The 19,547-nt window shown below is 41.1% G+C and overlaps 1 protein-coding gene across 2 annotated transcripts in view; it reads left to right on the top strand.

The window, feature by feature from the left end:
- Positions 1-19,547, top strand: part of CCDC60 (coiled-coil domain containing 60) — a 126,686-nt gene that overhangs the window by 34,454 nt on the left and 72,685 nt on the right. For both annotated transcript variants that reach the window (XM_029571595.1, XM_029571596.1), the window contains exon 3: positions 18,866-18,937. In XM_029571595.1, the coding sequence (XP_029427455.1) occupies positions 18,866-18,937 (72 nt within the window). The remainder of the gene's footprint in view (positions 1-18,865; positions 18,938-19,547) is intronic.

The raw sequence follows: 19,547 nt of genomic DNA, 5'->3' as shown, positions 1-19,547 counted from the left end.
CAGGGAAAATAAGCATGACAAGATGAAACCTGAGCAGGTTTTGCAGTTCCAGCAACTTCTTTGCTGCCTCAGTTACTACAGCAGAAATGCAAAATAATCAAAACTATATTACATAGTATGTAAGAATCTCTTCATGATGACTGCAATCCTGAGATGTCTAGTTAAAGATGCATTTTAATGCAAATGGCTGAAACTCAACTATCTTCAAGTGCTCATCCATAATACATAGTACTACATAACAGCATTATATGTACTTTTTGCTTGACTATGTTAAAGTACTGTTTTAATGAAAATGGCCCCAGATTTACATGATGCAATTCAGTGGTTATTTTATTTAAATTTATCTATGTATTTGTTTTTGCACTGCGCAATCAAAAGAATTTGCCCAAGGCAATGTACAGCAATGAATAAACAACACACAATAAAAACATACCTAGTTTTATGCTGTTACAAAATCAACCACATCAGAGGGTTATCACCCTGATATCCACAATGGAAAGGATCCAGACAGTCAGCAGATCTCAGCAATTGACATGTTGAGGATGTCAGGCCTTATGGCTTCAACCATCCATGTAACTCCCTTGGCACATCTCCACATAAAGAGAGCCCAATGGACTTTCAGATCACAGTGATGATAACTTTAAAATGAGCACACAGGTGCCCATACAAGCGAATGTGGGCATATGTTGAAATATTATCATGCACACAGTTGCGCACAAATGATTTAAAATTCACCTGTCTGTAATTCTAATTTTAAGCGGTTACTCGAGCAAACGTACTTCGCGTATCTTCCTTAGGACTTCGTCAGCTTTAATGTGCACAGGATTTTAAAATAGCTTGCATGAAGGACATTCCTAGTTTTACCAGTTAGTCCACCAGTTTTCCTAGTCTATCTCAAGATTATCCAGACCCCTCTGGTTCTTCAGCCTGCATGTCCCCCAGTTGACCCAGACCTCTCACCCAGTCGTTTTAGACCTAAAGAGATATTTATCAAGAGCAAAAGTAAACATGCGCGGCTAACAGATTTAAAATATGGATTTATGCTGAAATGGAGGAGGTTTGCTTGATGTGTGAGTAAAAGATCCTAGATCTGTTTTTCCTCCTCCACACAAGACTACCTGATTACCTTCTACATCTCTCTAGTTTGGATCTCAGGACAACCCCATAAGAGTTTGCCTCAGTGTAACTGGTGCCTATCATCGGCAGGTAGAAGGTAAACCCATCTCTGTACAGCCTTTGGTTGTCTGCTTTATTTGAAGCCTCCCATCAGCCTTCTGCTGTGTCTTGGGATCTCGACATGGTTTTGACCCATCTAAGAAAAGCTCCCACATCTCAGAGACATGGTGGAAAGAAGATAACCAATGGGATAGTGCTATACCGGGGTACACATTATATCGCAATGACAGAGAGGAACATCTTGCTGGCAGGGTGGCGCTTTATGTCTGGGATGGCATAGAGTCCTTGTTCTCATACTTATGCTTGATTGTTCAGTTTTATAAACATACCACTTAGGTGACTGTTTTCACAATTAAAACATTTTTGTTGTTAAGAAGTATTGACCAGTGTGTACATTGTTTGCCACACATCTCCTCCGTTGTGTTATGGCATAGCGTCCAACAGGTTAAAGATCTTGCATGAGACTAAATGCACAATCAAATCTTTATGGGTAGAAATCCCTTGTGTGTTGTGGAAGAGAATAGTGATAGGAGTATACCATCGTCTACCTAGCCAAAATGGTGAGACAGACAGTGAAATGCTAAGAGAAATTAGTGAAGCTATCCAAACTGGTAGTTCAGTAATAATGAGAGAGTTCAATTACCCCAATATTGACTGGGTAAGTGAAACATCAGGGCATGCTAGAGACATAAAGTTCCTGGATGGAATAAAATACAGTTTTATGGAACAATTGGTACAGGAACCAACAAGAGAGGGAACAATTTTAGATCTAATTCTTAGTGGAATGCAGGATTTGGTGAGAAAGGTAATGATGGTGGGGCCGCTTGGCAATAGTGATCATAATATGATCAAATTTGAAATAATGACTGGAAGGGGAACAATAAGTAAATCCAAGGCTCTGGTGCTAAACTTTCAAAAGGGAAACTTTGATAAAATGAGAAAAATAGAAAAAAACTGAAAGGTGCAGCTACAAAGGTAAAAATTGTGTAACAGGTGTGGACATTGTTAAAAAAAAAAAATGCCATTCTAGAAGCACAGACCAGATGTATTCCACGCATTAAGAAAGGTGGAAGGAAGGCAAAACAATTACCGGCATGGTTAAAAGGTGAGGTGAAAGAGGCTATTTTATCCAAAGATTTTCATTCAAAAATTGGAAAAAGGATCCATCAGAAGAAAATAGGATAAAGCATAAGAATTGGCATGTTAAATATAAGACAGGCTAAAAGAGAATTTGAAAAGAAGTTGGCCATAGAGGCAGCACTCACAATAAAAACTTTTTTAAATATATCCGAAGCAGAAAGCAAATTGCTTAACTGTAACAGGTGTTCTCCGTGGACAGCAGGACAATCAGTCAGCAAATCCCACCTTCCTCCCATAAGGTTGAAGCTTTGCATGGGAAAAGATTGAAGAGACTCACACGGAATGGCTTTGTGGGAATTCTCGCATATGATCATAAAGAGCTTTTAGCTGTGTCAGTACTATCAAATGATATCACCCACTTATGTTGCTAATTTGCCTTGCTGTCTATGGAGAACACCTGTGACAAACAAGCATCTTCACTATCTCTAGATAATTCTAACTTAATTGGCTAAATTAAAAGGATATAGCTGGTTAGGAAGAACAGGTTTAAAAAAAACATCATGGCTGAATGGGCCTTTCTGCCCGATCTCCCACACCAGCTAAAGCAATGCAAATCCAGCCGGCTAATCCTCCCCCTTCCCCACCACCAAAATGTACCTTCTTTTGCAGGTCTATAGGCTTCTCTTATCTGCTCTTCCCTCCCTCTCCAAAAGTCTAGATATTAGATCTGGTACAGTTCCCATCAGATGGGAATCCTTCCCATGGAGCTTGAAACATGCATCTGGCTCCCAGAGTATCTGACGTCAATAGATGCAGGTCTTGAAGTCACTGATCACCGGCTTCTTCTTAGGTCTCTCCTATTCATCGGAAAAGACCCTTAACTTTAACTACATTTACTTTTTTTTTTTTAATAGCACTTAAAATTGCTGTTGTGGGCTGCCATGGAAACGAGACAAAAATAGGTTGCAAGGAGTAAAAAAACTTGCACACAAAAATTTACAAAAAACAGAGACGGTCACTCATCTGTGCAGAAGCTTGAATAAAAACAGACTGAGGGGCTCATGAGGCACTGCAAGAGCTGGCACTCCCGTACTTGATCAGTGAATTTTACTGAGCTCTGAGAGATGGATCTGTTTGCACCATTGGATGAAATCACCAACATATCACGGCTAAATTAGCTCTGCTTGTCAATGGAGACTGTCTAATAATTAGGCAAAATAATCTCTTGGTCTACATGAAAACTAGTATTCATTTTAGAAAAGAAATTTGGAACTTTTCTAAAAAGCATTTTGTCTTAAAAACACTGAATAAATGGAAATACAGAAAGAATTTAATTTGTTCACTTGTTTGGCTGAACAGATGGCATACAAGAATACAATACTAATTATAAGATAATTAGAGACCTTCGTTTTCAGTTTTTATTTTATTTTGCCTGGGAATTTCAATGTTACAACAAAAGATGTCAATGGAAACATGGAGAAAACACACAGGAGCAACATCTTTTTTATTTCTAACATTGAAATTCCTAGGCAAAATAAAATAAAAACTGAAAACAAAAGACCCTCATAATGCCTCTGTATTGCTTCATGGTGTGACCACACCTTAAGTATTGTATGCAGTTCTGGTCACCACATCTCAAAAAAGATATAGCAGAATTAGAAAAGGTACAGAGAAGGGCGATCCAAGCCTGGATTTGTCAATAGACACACTAGGACTGTGCTTAGGGTGGCAAAAATTGGGGAGGGGGGGGGGGGGGGGTAGCAGGCTGGCTGAAGATAGCAGGCTGGCTGAAGATTTAATGCCTTTCAGCTTTGCTGAATCTCACTCAGCAAAGAACAGCCATCTGCTTCCTGATCCAGCCCCTCCCTTTTCATGCAGGGAAGAGGATGGGAGGGCAGTGAGCCTGGAGCACTCAGAGCAAAGCCATATGTAGGAGGGGCTGAATAGGGATTATTGAGGGGAGAGGCTGGGGGATGAGAGTGGATCAACTGGGAGAGAAGGGGGCAGTATTTGTGTGTGGGAGAGAGAGAAGGGATTGTTTTGGTGTCTGTATGTGTGTGTATCAGACTGAAAGGTTAGAGAGGAGATGCAAGTGGGGGAGCAGAACCAGAGCACAGAAGGGATACTTGCCTTCTCTCTTTCTCCCTCCTCTACCCCACTACAATCCATGTTCTTTCTCCCTTGATCTTGGATTCTATCTCCCAGATCCTAGAACCTAACTTATTTATTTATTTATTTATTTATTTATTTATTTAAGGTTTTTCTATACCGGCATTCATGAAAGCATTCACATCATGCCGGTTTACATGAAACAGGGGTGTGAAGAAACAACCAAGAACATAAATAAACGTGAAGAAGAGATGCAGTTACAATTAACAGGGGCTGATAACTGGGAGGTGAAAATAGAAAGAGAAAGAGGAGGTTAATTATATACAATAGTACAGTATATATACACAATCCGAAATATACAGTTGCTGAGTGGAGTCTTTAATGGTGGGCGTGTTAAGTGGAGTTCGGGAAGGCTTGCCTAAACAGCCATGTCTTAAGTCTTTTCCTAAAAGTTAGTAGGCATGGCTCATTTCTGAGATCTGGTGGGATGGTGTTCCATAATTGTGGGCCTGCTGTGGAGAAGGCTCGGTGTCTTAAGGTACTGTGGTTAGTGGTTTTGGTAGGTGGAACAATGAGGCATCCTTTGTAAGCTTCTCTGGTCGGTCTTGTGGATATGTGTGAACGTATAGGAATTTGTAGGTCAATTGTGGTGTGTTGGTGAATGATTTTGTATATTAAGGTGATAGATTTGTAAATTACTCTGAAATGAATTGGTAACCAGTGGAGGTCTTTTAGGACTGGGGAGATATGGTCTCTCTTCCTGGTGTTAGTTAGTAGTCTGGCTGCTGTGTTTTGGACCATTTGTAGCGGTTTGGTGTAGGAGGAGGGGAGGCCAAGTAACGTAGAGTTACAATAGTCTACAATAGTCTTCCTTCCTTCTCTCCTTTTTCTCCTGATCCTGGAACCCATTCCCCAATATATCCTATTCCCTCCTCTCCTTTCTCAATCCCAGAACCTCCTTTTCTCTCATCCCAGATTCATTATTTTCCCTTTTTTTTTAATCTTCCTCATCTCCTATCCTCTCCATCCCTAGTCCTTTTTACCTCTTTTCTCACCAACGCCAGTCCTCTTTCCTACTCATACTCCTCCTTCCTATCCCCAGTCCTTTCACCTTCTCCTAAAAAAGTGGTTTACAGTGGGCTCAGGTAGGATAAGACCTGTGACCCAAAGACACCCATTCTTCACTATTGTGCAGCCCACATGTCTCCCCACACACACACTTACACAGAGTGTACAGGAACCCAAGAACAAATGGATTAGAGTGGGCTATGGTAGAATAAGATCTGTGATGCAGAGACACTGTTGCGACATCGGTCTGCGACGGCTTCATCCCGCCTACCTCACTCTTCTTGCGGCTCCTCCCACTCACCTCAGACTACTGGCTGCCGCGGCGTCTGTCTGCCGACCTCTCCGGCGACCCCGGACCGGCTTTGGTGCTGCTTCCAGCCATGCTTTTCCAAGGTACCATAGGGTGTGCGCACGCACGCCGCGCTCGTCTTTATTTCCTCATTGGCGCGAACCTCAGGGGTGTCCCCCTGAGATGACATCACGCTGCCCGGATATTTAAGCCTACAACTTTTTCTAGCTAATCGAGTTAGCAACCCGGAATCTACGGATGGGATTCGCTCTCCGTACCGAAGCTACTCTGCCACTCCAGCGTTTATCTGGAACTCTTATTGCTAACGGGGTACCCGCTCCTCGGGGGCCTCTTCTGCTTCTTTCAGGTGCTATCAGGAAACCAGCACTCGCTCCTCGAGGGCCCATGTTCCCTGAGTCGCCTGCATCTACAACCCTTTCTACTTGGAAGACTTCACTAACAGTTTCCATCTGTGAGGTAACTACCATCTATTCCACAGTACTGCTTCCTTGGAATCAGGTACTCGCTCCTCGAGGGCCTGCCCTCTGTTCCAGTGCCAGACCTCTTGTCTAGTGGAATCGCTGTGTGAGTACAATACTACTGAGTCTCTCTACTCTAAGGGATCAGATACTTCCTCCTCGAGGGCCTGCTCTCACTGTCTCGGAGCTTCTCCTAGTCTACCTGGGGCTCTGTATGTTTTTTACTGTGTACTCATAACTCTGTCTCTTTCCACTACTGCACAGCCAAGCAGAGGATTCGCTCGTCCAGTGTCCTGTGGGATACTCGCCCAGCTGGGCTCAACATCTACTACTCACTACTACCACCTCTGGTGGTTTCCAAAACTGTTTAAATAAAGATTCAATCTGTGTTTGTGTGTGCAGAGTCTAGCCTGACACCGTGGCCCCTCACAGGACTGCCCCCCCCGAGGGCGTGGTCAGCTGCCACAGTGTCCAAGGATCCACCCAGACACCAATAACCATAACAGACACAATCTCTCAAGTGACACAAGTACAAAATGCCTTCTCTGTATTAGATAATGACAAAGCTCTAGCGATAGAGATTAAAGTAGTATCCGAAAGGGAAGAAGAAACCCAATGCACACAGAAATTCCATAATACAACCAATAACCATAAGAAAAAGCTCATTGTTCTGGGTGACTCAGTCATCAGAGGCACTAATTTGGGAACTCTTTTAGAGGGAAAAACTATAGTTAAAACCTTCCAGGATCATCGGCTGGTAGAAATGCTATTCAGATAGTCATTGCAATCAAAGATGAAAGTAAGGACTCTGAAGTTGTTATTATCAACCATCTGGGAACCAACAACCTTGCTAGAAACAACATCCAAGTGGTACAGAGAGATTTCCAGACTCTGGCAAAACAGATTAGTCACATGGCGAATACTATTGCCTTTTCAGAAGTGTTATCTGTTCATGGAAAGGGGAAAGAGAGGCTAAGCCATATAGATAACTTCAAGGCATGGCTCGAAACTTGGTGTAAGGAACAAAGTTATGGCTATATTGGGAGCTGGGGCCATGCATGGAACAGCGAAAGGCTCGATGTCAAAGATGGCTTACATCTGTCTGTGGCAGGAAAAAAGATCCTAAGTGATAAATTCAAATCCTATGCCATAAGGCATTTAAACTGGAGGGACTGGGTGACAGAAGAAAATTGGAATGTCACCCCCCAAATCTCAAAGAAATGGGTGAAGGGGATAACAAAAGTCAGCTGAATAAGGCACAAAAGAAGTCCAGAAGAGCAGTAACCTGAAAGAGAAGCTGGAAAGCTATGAGCACAAATGCTTGTAGTCTGGGCAATAAAATCCCAGACCTGCAGGCTCAAAAGGTGGAAGCAGATCTGTACATTGTTGCTGTTAGAGAAACATGGTTTATGGAGTCACATTACTGGGATATAACCATCCTTGACTATAACTTATTAAGGAAGGACAGAGAGGGCAGAAAAGAGGTAGGAGTAGTGCTTTATGTCAGAAGCAATATCCGGGCAATTGAAAGGCAGGGGATGTTGGGGCAGGGAAGAAGCATTATGGGCCAGGCTTTTAAAAAGTATGATGATGCTTCCATTTACATCGGTGTGGTCTACAGGCCTCCAATTCAGACAGAGAGCTGATCGAAGGCATTGAAAAGATGGGAAAGAAGGGAGAAGTGTTGCTCATTGGAGATTTTAGTCTGCCGGATGTAGACTGGCGGATCCTGTCTGCAGAATCTATGAGAAGTACTGGATGCTCTCCAAGGGGCCATGCTCAAACAAATGTATTCATTTATTTCTTTGGAACTTTTTATATACCGTCCGGCATTAGTAAGCATACATCATGCCGGTTCACATTGTAACTGAAAGGCTGAAATTACAATCAACGGGGAAGGGGGGAACATGGAGGAATATACATAGAGCAGAGGGCAATGAAATTAAAGCAATAACACTGTAACAGGCTATATACAGGTCTATATATAAAGGCTTAAACAGGTTACTTACAGGAGTCTATATACAAAAAGGTTCAATGTAGGTATGGGCTGGTAGGGGGGAGGGGGTGAAGATTAATCTGGGTAGGCTTGTCGGAAGAGCCACGTTTTAAGTTTTTTTCTGAACTTGGAGTAACATGGCTCAAGCCTGAGCATGGTAGGGAGGGCGTTCCATTGTTTGGGGCCTGCAATGGATAGTGCGCGTTCTCTAGTAGAGGAGAGGTGGGCTTTTTTCAAAGGGGGGATGGAGAGGGTACCTTTGTTGACAGTAAAATGGTAATGGATCCCACAAGGGATGGTGTAATCCTGGACCCTTGTGTTCACAAATGGGGATATTGTCTATAATGTCCGGACAGGTGCCCACCTGAGTATAAGTGATCATCAGATGTTATGGTTTGATATTGCAAATAGGATACAAAGAAGTCACACACAGACCCGAGATTAGAATTTCAAATATACAGATTTTGACAAAATGGGGATGTATCTGGAGGAATAATAAGACTGGGAGAAAATGGGTGAGGTGGAACAACAGTGGGCTAAATTAAAAGGAGCTATTACAAACGCAGCAAATCTATATGTTAGAAAAGTAAAGAAAAGTTCAAGGAAAAAGAAACCAATTTAGTTCTCAAAGGAGGTGGCTGCAAAAATAAAGGCAAAAAAAAAAAAAAATCAGCATTCAGGAAGTATAAAGGATCCCAAAAAGAGGAAAACGGATCAATACCTGGTGAAAATGAGGGAGACAAAGAAAGAAATTAGAAAAGCAAAAGGTTAAGCGGAAGAAAGGATTGCCCAACAGATAAAGAGAGGTAACAAAACATTTTTCAGGTATATAAGAGAAAGAAGGAAAGCCCAAAGTGGTATAGTAAAATTGAAAGGCAATGAGAAGCAATGTGCTGAAATAGACAAGGAAATGGTGGAAATATTAAACACATTTTTCAGTTTTGTGTTTACTAAAGAAGACCCTGGAGAAGGACTGTTTCTAGTTGACAAGACCATAGAAGGGAATGGACTGAACACAACTCCTTTTGCAGAAGATTATGTATGGGAAGAACTAGGAAAACTGAATGTGGACAAGTCCATGGGGCCAGATGAGGTACAACCCAGGATACTACGAGAACTCAGAGATGTCCTGGCAGGTCTGCTAAATGACCTGTTCAATAGATCCCTGGAAACAGGAGTGGTGCCGTGAGATTGGAGAAGAGCGGTTGTGGTCCTGCTTCATAAGTGGTAGCAGAGAGGAGGTTTGAAATGACAGGCCGATTAGCCTTACTTTGGTGGTGGGAAAATTAATGGAGACGCTGCTGAAAGAAACGATACTGAACTATCTACAATCCGATAAGTTGCTGGACCCAAGGCTACCACCCAGGGCATTGTGTTATATGAGATATATCACCTGTCCCCCTTCCAGTCATTTATTTCAAATTTGATTTATATTCTGCTTTTTGGCATTTCAAATTGGATTGCATTCCGGTATTGTAGGTATTTCCCTATCCCTATCCCCAGAGGCTTACAATCTAAGGGGATCATTTACTAAAGGTTTTCTCCCTTTTTGTGTCTATAGGAAAATTGCTTAGTAAACAGGGCCTTAAGTTTGTACCTGAGGCAGTCGAGGGTATAGTGTCTTGGCCAAGGTCATAAGGAGCAGCAATGGGATTTGAATCCTGGTTTCCCTGGTTCATAGCCCGCTGCTCTAACCACTGGGCTACTCCTCTGTAAATGGAGTGGTATATACCCCCACTCTCATCATCATTCTTGGCAACCAGCTGAGAGACTGGCACCTCCTTTAAGAATCCCATCTCACTAAAAACATTTATTGCTTCAACTTATTGAATAAGTCCCACTACCCTCCTCCTCCTGTTGCTCTTCTCAATAGATTTTTGCCTGCTATTTCTACTACCACTAGTTGGAAAGAATATTCCAAGGGTCCTTCACAGGTGTCATGGTGAGTACCTGTTATTGACTGATCTCTTGTAGGTACTATGCCCCCTGGGCTCATTAGAATCACATTAACTGATTACAGTTGTTCAAAAGCAATTGCAGGTATGATAAAGATATCAGCGCCAGATGCCATTATGAAGTTTACTGGAATACTGCAGTTTGCAGTGTCTGGTACCATGCTGGCTCCTGATCTGATGCTAACTTCCTAACAATCAGCTTGTCATTGGCATTTCTCAAATTACAGAGCCTAGAAAACAAGGTTCCTTACTTTCTTCTGTGACTACTTTTTGTATCTTCTTAGTGCAGCACAGTGCTGAAAACTGGCCAAACTTCTGCCAATTGCATTTTTTACCTAAGGCTGTGCATTTATTGGTGGATAGATGATATCCACTATTCCTTCCACATTTCCTCTTTTTTTCTCTGGGAGTAGCCTCTGGGTGCCTGCTTGGTATTGTGTCTTACTGTGGCTTTGCTTCCTACTTTGGGGCTTATCTTTGTCATATCACACCACCTCTACTTTCTATGTGCTTGGAGCCTTGTTCTGCATTTTAACCACTTCAGAGTATTTAATCATCCTTGTGGCTGAGGACAGTGTCAAGTCTTTCTTTGGTATCTTCAGTGACATTCCGAGGATTGAATTCCAATCACTAGCCTTTCCCAGATGTGGTCCTCTTTAGGACAGCTTCTATACCTGTCTAATGAAACCTTCCACCAGTTTGCCCTCGAGATAAGATCACTAGTGGAATCTTGCCCTCTCATAAATTGCATTTGGGAATAAAGTAAGTCTTTACACGGGTTAGCTCCTGAATTTTTGTCCAACTTTTTTAAGGCCTATGTTCCTGGGAGAGCATTAAGGTCTACAGGGGCCATTATCTTGAAGTACCCTTAATTAGAATTATCCATCGGAAAGACACTATGAGGCATTCATTTTCAGTCAATGTGCTTATGTCTGAGGATATTCAGATTCTTGATGACTATGAGGTGTTTCGTAAAACATTAAAAGCTATTCTGTGTAGGGAAGCATTTCAGGAGTTAATTTAATTAATGCTGCAGAGGGGGCACGACGGTTCAGCAGTTTATATAATTTGGAAATTAGCTACAGTTGGTATTTATGCAGGCAATGAATGCTTTGGTAATATAATGACATGAAGATTTATTTATTTTGTTTTATTTATTTGTATGTTTATATATTTTATTGTTTTCTTATATGATTATCTGGTTTGTTTTTTTTCAAAATATTTTTTATTGAAGGAGAAAAGCACATGAACATAGGGCTTCAAAGAGCCCAAAAAGATGAAACTTAACAGTCCAAAAGCAGGGATATACACAAATCCAGCAGTCAGTATACAGAAACATGTTACATCATAAGGGGAGGAGTGGAGGAAATTGAGGGTTGGGGCAGAACAGCTGGGGTGAGAGGTTTTCTATTCAGTGTGTGTTATCTGTTTTATTTTGAATTTGCCTAGCATGACAGAGTCACTATAAGTGGATACAAATGTTTTAAGTAAATACATAAATAAATAACTTCTCATATTTGTTTCTGTCTTCCTCAGTGTGGAAGACAAATGACTTGATGTGTTTGTTCAGCTTCAGGCCCATAGTGTAAATTAGTATGCACACTTTGCAATTCCTCCTCCTCCTCCACATTCATCTTGGCTTACAGGAAGGTTGAGTTTTGTCATACTGTTGCAATGAGGGGCTTACTGAGGGCTGGAAACTGGTTCTGAGGCTGTCATATTCATCTGAGTTTCCAACTTCTGACACCATGTTAACATTTTAGGCAGTAATGTGCTGGTTATTTAGGAATAACTAGTCCCCATCCCAGAGAGTCTTGACCATAACAAGAACAGCAAACTTGCTTATTTCCAAGAGTGCCCTCTGGTGCTGTATAATCTTTGCTTATAACTTTATTAAGACAACCCCTCCCAACTGACCTGGAACCCTCCCCAAAACCCGTATTGCACCTGGTGCATCCAGCGTAGCTTTGACAGTAACACTGTTCCAAGCTCCCAATCATGCTCAGTCATGGTAAAGAGTTTGGTGGGATCCGGGTGGGGCAGGAAGCATCAGGTAGAATTAATAGGGCGTGTTTGGGGTAGCATCTGCAAGGGCCTTTCATTATAATTATATTTGGCCTTTTATTGGGGGGAGGCTTTAAGATGTCATAACTATTTTGAAGGGGGAGGAGTGAAGGGTGATCGGCCACAAAGGACCGTCACTTGATTCACAAAGGTATAAATGTTTTGGGGTTTTTTTAACTGCGAATTGCTACTTAATCAACTATGTTCTTTGAATATAGCCAGTTAAGGTAAAGTTATCTGGGTGCGCATACCTGGATAACTTCGAAACCTCACCAGCAATAATCAAACATATTAGCTGGTTAGGTTTCAGAGTTGTCCAGCTAGGTAAAACCAGATAACTTTATTAAAGGATATTCAGCAGAGTGTTTATCCTGGTGAATATCCCTGATAGCTTATCCTTCTAACTTTTTAGCTGGATAAGTTATCCGTTTTAGATTTTCTTAAAAGCTGACTTTTGTGTTTGTGCAGTTTTGCAGTTAATTCCAGAACCAAGTTTGAACATAAATGAAAAGCATTCCACATTCAATCCTGGTGTAATTCCATAGTTTGAAAAGAGCAGAGAGCGAGGCCAGAGTAACTAATCCAGAACGGAATACTGTTTTAGCTAATGTGTGTGAAAATAGTACTGCAGTCAGAACCTACAGTTATCAAGATCCTTGCAGTTTACTGGGCTTCTTCTCTATTTATATGAATATAATAATTCAAAAGACTGATGTTGTAAAAGTCAGTTTTAAACAATATAAAATGGGGGAGCAAGAATGTGAGGTAGATGTAGGATAGTAAACAATAGCTAGGAAAGCTTTGGATGGGATAAGTGGCTTATTACTTTTGTTGAAAGGCATCAGAGGATCCATTCAGTCCTTTTTGTTCTGCACAGAAGAATATTATTTTATTAGTACTTTGCTTTACTGGTTATGTACAATGGGTCCCACAGCAAACACCATTCAAAACTGAATCTGAACGGTAGCAATAAACAGCCAAATCTTGTAGCTGCTGCACCTGAATTTCAAGTGGTTCAAAAGAGTTGATTAGATTTATTTATTTGATTAAGAATTATTATTTACTGAGTTAATGGTGCATTTATTGCTGGCATGCTAGCTTAGTCATATGGTTAATGAGTGCTTTGCCATGCAGAGAATGCACATTCAAAGCAATCACATCCATTTATTTCTTGCTATTAGAACTGAAAAACAGGCACCTATAGTGGAATTATTATGGCATCTGGTGCCATCTACTGTAGCTTTGGAATATGGCAACTGAATACACAAAACAAATGAGAGGCTTTGCATGTTCTCAGAGAATAAATAGGGTTTATGAATGTCATCCAGAACAGTAAAAGTGGAGCCTATGTTGTAAAGTTTAATGCATATTAAGCAGCTTTTGTGCATGCTAAAAAGAATAGCATGTTATGCATTAAGAGGATAACTTTCAAAACTGCTCGTTTGTGCGTATTTACGTGTGTATCTGGGCACATGCGAAGTTGCTACTTTGTTTTATAACTAGTGTGGGAAGGTTATAAAATAAAAGTATATATGCCATACAAATGCTCACATATGTAAAAACCATGAGTGGCGCAAGTTTGGACTTATCTGGATAAATGCTGATTTATCCGGCTAAGTAGCGGCACATAGCCGAATAAGTCTAAAAAGCGCTAGTTAGACAAGTAATGGTTTCAGACTTATCCAGCTACATAGGCCTGCTGCTGCTTAGCCAGATAAATTAGAATATAGCCAGATAAATGCTCTACTTATCCGAATAAGTTCAAATTTTCCATCTATATAGCAGGAAAGATGCTACTTAGCTGAATAAGTTGGAAATTAGTAGATATGTTTGTGCAGCTTATATTTATTTATTTTTTGTTTTTATATACCGATGTTCCTGTATAATATACATATCACACCGGTGTAATATATATACCCATGCATTTGTACTTCCAATTTTATAAAGATACAAATATAGGTTTTTATTGTGTTAATCTGATGCTTTACCCTCCCCCCCCCCCCCCCCCCATAAGTTGGACTTTACATGCGTAAATCAGGTTATTTTATAACATGCACGTAGCAATAAAATAACCAGTTTTACCATTTAGTCTACCGGTTTGCCTAGTCCAACTGCAGCTCATGAAGAACCACCTGATTCTTCATCCTGAAGTACCTCTATTGCACCCGGACCCTCTACTGTCATTTTTTTCACTTTAACAATGTTTACAATCACTTACACCAGATATTGAGTAGAAGTAAATATATGTAAGTAAAAGACATACACATGTCACTTTGGGCAGGTTTTAAAATAGCAACTTATGCATGTAAATGTTGGCCCCACCTCAGAATGCCCTGGCATTCTCTTTTATTACACTTGCAACGTTACCCTGATTAACGTGCGCAAGTTGCAGTTTTGGAAAATACCATGTATTCACTTATGTGCTATTTATGTGTGCAAGTGTTAATTTTTACACATGTAACATTTGAAAATTCACCTGTAAGGTCTTAAAATGCACTGTAAGACAGTCTCTCAGTACATTAATGTGTAGCTAAAATTAACACTTACCCATATGTAAATGAGGGCATGTATGCAAATGAGGCTATGCCGGGCCCACAGAAAATAGCATGATATACTCTCCACATCCACTGTTTTCCATGAGCTAGGCAAAGTCTGAAAATTTAACAGCTGACTCAGATCAGGTGTTACATTTCTACTGGGCCTACTGTGGCCTATGCTAATGATACCTTTCGCTTTCAGCTAGTTAGCATGGGGGATTTCCTCTCCCCCGAACCCTCCAGTACAAAGCCCAATCCCCCATTCTTTCCCATCCAGTAGTCATAGTCCTGAGTAACATAGAAATGTTATAAAAAAGAACCATACAACTTATCCAGTTTGCTCGCTTCCTCCACCTCCACTGGAAGGCTATTCCATGCATCCACTACCCTCTCTGTAAAGAAATATTTATGGAGGTCACATGATGTGGTGAGCCTGGGAGGTTGGAAATCTCAGAGTTCCAGGTGCCTCTCTCTCTAATCCTCTGTAATCAAACCTCAAAAACAAAATTGGTAACAAGGAGAGAGGGGCATTTCTGTCAGTAGACTGTTTTATAAACAAATATGCCTATTAAAAACCTAAAAAACTTCAATAAAGATCTAAGAACATGGATGTTCACCAAAGCATACCAACTCACCCAATGAACACCACAACGTCAACACCCTCCGGTCTAACCTGAAGAAAAATGAAACTCAACACAAGTATGGATTATAACAAAGAATAGAAATGTGAAAAAAAACTGAACGGCAACTAACCTGTTTATGATATCCCTATGTTAACAATCTTTTGAACCTTTTTGAAACCCTTGATATCCTCCTTAACCTTATAACCTTTGTATTTTTTGTAAACCGTTATGATGGCGAAACCGAATGACGGTATATAAAACTCGATAAATAAATAAATAAATATTAAAGGGGGCTAAAAAAGATAAAGAGAAAATCAGAGCAGGAGAAGGGAAAATGGCAGCTGCAATGGGAAGCACACCGGGGCCTAGCCTGTCGAGCCAAACAATTACAGAACTTATGGAAGTGATTTCAGCTTTAAAAGGTACCCTCTCCTCTATATCAGAGCAAATTGCGGATGTCAAGTCTACAATTACAGATTTTAACTCATGTCTGGATGTAGTTGAAGGCAGAATTTCTGTGATGGAGGATGGGACAGTGTCACAGACTCTGCAAGTTAGAGACCATGACAAAAGCACAGGAAGAGAAAATAGATGACATGGAGAATCAGTCATGAAGAAATAATATCTAGATCGTTGGGCTCTCAGAGGAGATCTCTGATGTCAATTTGCCAAGTTTTCTTGAAAAATGGATCCCAGAAATGCTATTATTGTCCAATCTGCAAAGCATCTTCAAAATCAAATAGGCGCACTGACTCGGAAGGAAACACTAGGCCAAGAAGTACTCTGGCTGTTTCTTCATAAAAATCAATGTGTTTTTTGGCGAAAGGTACCAAAACAGGTGGAGCACTAATGTCCACACTCAGCCACAGGCCCCACTTTGGGTGCTATTTTATAACCTCAGGTCCACCAGGGGTCAACTTCTCAGCCATGGGGAGCACTGGGGCCAATCTCACAAGGTGGGGGAAAATATCTCCTGGGACATGTCTGGGGGCAGGATAGCCTGCAGGGCCAGAACTGGACCAAGGACACTCCCATGAAGTAAACAAATGTCCACTCAATATGTGTGCTTAAACATAAAAATAGTTTGTTGTAGTTGATTCAAAGTAAAACATGGTGAAACAGGACAAGAAGTAACAGTAAGAAAAGAAATCACAGTCCCTAATCGAGTTCTCTCCTCACAAAACAAAAATACAGTCTCTTCCTCAGCCTACTCTGGCCCTCCTTTTTTTTCCCATTACTAGATTGAGTTACTCACAAAGTCCTGATTAGCTTTAGGAAGAAATCACTCTGTTTTTGCAGGTAGGAATCCACCGACCCCCTGTAACAAGTTCCTGCTGGCACAGTTTGCCTTTTGGTCCAAGCAAGCTCCCACCACAGTTAAAGTATTATTCTTCACTTTTCAAATTTTCATAGATCCTTATTCCCCTCAAGCTTCTTGAGACACTGTGAGAGTATCTCTGCAAGTTATATGATAATTTAGTCTGCATGTTAACAATTTTGAGAAAGTGCAAGCTAAAATATATTTAAGCTCTGAAGAGTTGCTAGTATCTAACATACTTAATTTACCTCTGTCAGACAATTGCTTTAGAAGGTTTTGCTACAAAGTAATTTGATTGCCTAGTTTCAGGTCATGAGGAGCACATGATCCATCATATGTTTGGTTTTGTTATTAAGATTATTAAGATTATTTTTGTTAAACATGCATCCAATTACATTCTTGAATGTGACAGGAAAAATGGTTACAAGTATCAAGTATAGTGAGCAGAGCTGGTATAGTGAGCAGAGCTGGTACAAGGATGAATCTTCATCCTTGTGTCCCTACCTCAAACAACCTATATCCTGGTAGCAACATTGCCACCAGCACTGGCTTTGCCATAGTGTGCCCTCCTATTGCAGCAATGGCTCTAGCACAGTATCACCCCTCCTCTCCCCTTGCCTAGCATCTCCTCTCCACTCCTTATATTATCTCATATTATATTATGTTGCTATGTCTTTACTCTTGTTTCTTTTTATTGTAAGCATGATTTACTATTTTATGTATTTACCATTGTGAGCTGGCTGGGACTTTTTGCATAGGAGGCATATAAATGAATGGTAATGGTAATCATAATCATTGCTCAGCATCTGCCGTCACCTTTCCCCCTTCCTGAGCATCTATACTCCTCTCTCACTGTTTCTCTTCCCCAGCATATGCTTGCTTGCCCCCTTCTCTAGCATTCATCTTCCTGCTTCTTTCCCCTGTCCTCAATATTCTCCCTTCTGCCTCTTCACCCCTCCCTCAAGTATTTATTCTCCTGCCTATTTCCTTCTTCCCTAGCATCTGCCCTCCTGCCTCTTTCTCACCTTCCCCAGAAAAATGCCCTCCTGCCTCTTTCTACCTCTCTAGGTGTTCTCTCACCTCTTTCCCAGTATCTTCCCCTGCCTCTTCCTCATTATCTTCACTTCTGCTTCATTCTCCATTTCCACGGTATCTGCCCTCTTGTCTCTTATCCTCTTCTCCAGCATCTACCTACCTGCTTTCTCAAGCATTTATCTTTTACTTCTCCCTCCTTTTCCCCTCTCCTACCATCTGCTCCCTACCTCTTCCTTCTATTTCCCCTCCATCTCTGCCCCTTCAGTATCAATCTAGTGCCTCTTTTCACTTTACATCTATCCCCTTTGTATCTTCTCCCTTCCTTCCCTCCCCTGGTTAACTGAGTGGAAGTAGCCTGTCCCTCAGCTTCTTAGTGTTCTGCCTCCATATGTCAGCACTACAAGCATACTTAAAATTCATGGGTCACCACTTTCTGATGCTGATCTCATGCATTGAGAGATCATCATCAGGAAGTGCCAGCCTGCAAGCCTATCAGCACATGGAGACAAAGTGGAAAGGAGCCTCAGGATATGTTCCCATTTTCCCTCGAGTCTTTTTCATCTGTTTATTTGGCTGGTGGGGCCTGGAGATTCCTGCTAGCCATACATCTCCACCGTGCAGCTCTTCCTTATCTTTGGCTGGCGGGGTTTGGGTATCCCTGCCAACCATGCTCCTCTACACTGAAGCTCTGTTAATTTCTTGGCTTCTGGGTCCCTTTTGCAACATTTTTCCTGCCCTCTCTCCCCATATTTGGTACTGTAAGTAACCGACTTTTTCACCTACTGGAGGAACCTGTATAATGTGATCGCTGTAGGGTACCACTTCTTTCACCTACTGAAAAAAATATTTTTGCAGGGAAGGAAGTATGATGGTTTATGTGATGATAGATCAATGTATCAGCTTGCTCTTTTTTTTGGGGGGGGGGGGCAAAGATTAAAAATCAGTTACTAGACTACTAACCTCATGCTTTTTATCCTATGTGGAAATTAGATCAAAGCCGTGGTACTTGGAGTCTGGATGTCATTAAACTGATAGTGTGGATAAGGAAATCCAGATACTGTATGTTTTGCTGTCATTCCTTATCAAAGAAGAAATAATCAGGAATAACTCAACTACTGTGTCAATTCTTTCCCTAGGATGCTAAAGACAAAGAATCCATAGTTGAGGAGGTGAAGACTGAAGGAGTGCTAAAAGGATCCTTAGAAATAGTGAGTAAAAGGATGTTCAGTCAGTCCATATGCTACGTTGAAAGTTATTTTTCTGGTAAGAGACCATCATACATAAGATTTGCCATACTGGATCAGACCAAAGGTCCATCAAGCTCAGTGCCAACAGTGGCCAATATAAGTCAAAGATCAGTAGATTCCATGCTGCTTATTCCAGGGATAAGCAGTGGATTTTCCCAAGTCTACCCTAATAATGGTTTATGGACTTTTCTTTCAGGAACTTGTCCAAACCTTTTTTTAAACCTAGCTACACTAACAGCTTTCACCACATCCTCCAGCAATAAATTCCTGAGTTTAATTATGCATTGAGTAAAAGAATAATTTCTTCTATTTGTCTTAAATGTATTACCTAGTAACTTCATTGAATGCCCCCTACTCTTTGTACTTTTTGAAAAATTCGTATTTACCCGTGCCACTCTACTCATTATTTTACATAAAATGATAGAGCTTCAAAACTTAAGAACTTAAGAAATTGCCATCCTGGGTCAGAAGAAGGGTCCATCAAGCCCAGCCCCTGTTTCCAACAGAGGCCAAACCAGGCCACAAGAACCTGGCAATTACCCAAACACTAAGAAGATCCCATGCTATTGAT

This window comes from Rhinatrema bivittatum, chromosome 11 (assembly GCF_901001135.1).
Source record: "Rhinatrema bivittatum chromosome 11, aRhiBiv1.1, whole genome shotgun sequence".
In the NCBI taxonomy this organism is placed as follows: domain Eukaryota; kingdom Metazoa; phylum Chordata; class Amphibia; order Gymnophiona; family Rhinatrematidae; genus Rhinatrema; species Rhinatrema bivittatum.
This window is presented reverse-complemented; position numbering and strand designations above follow the sequence as displayed.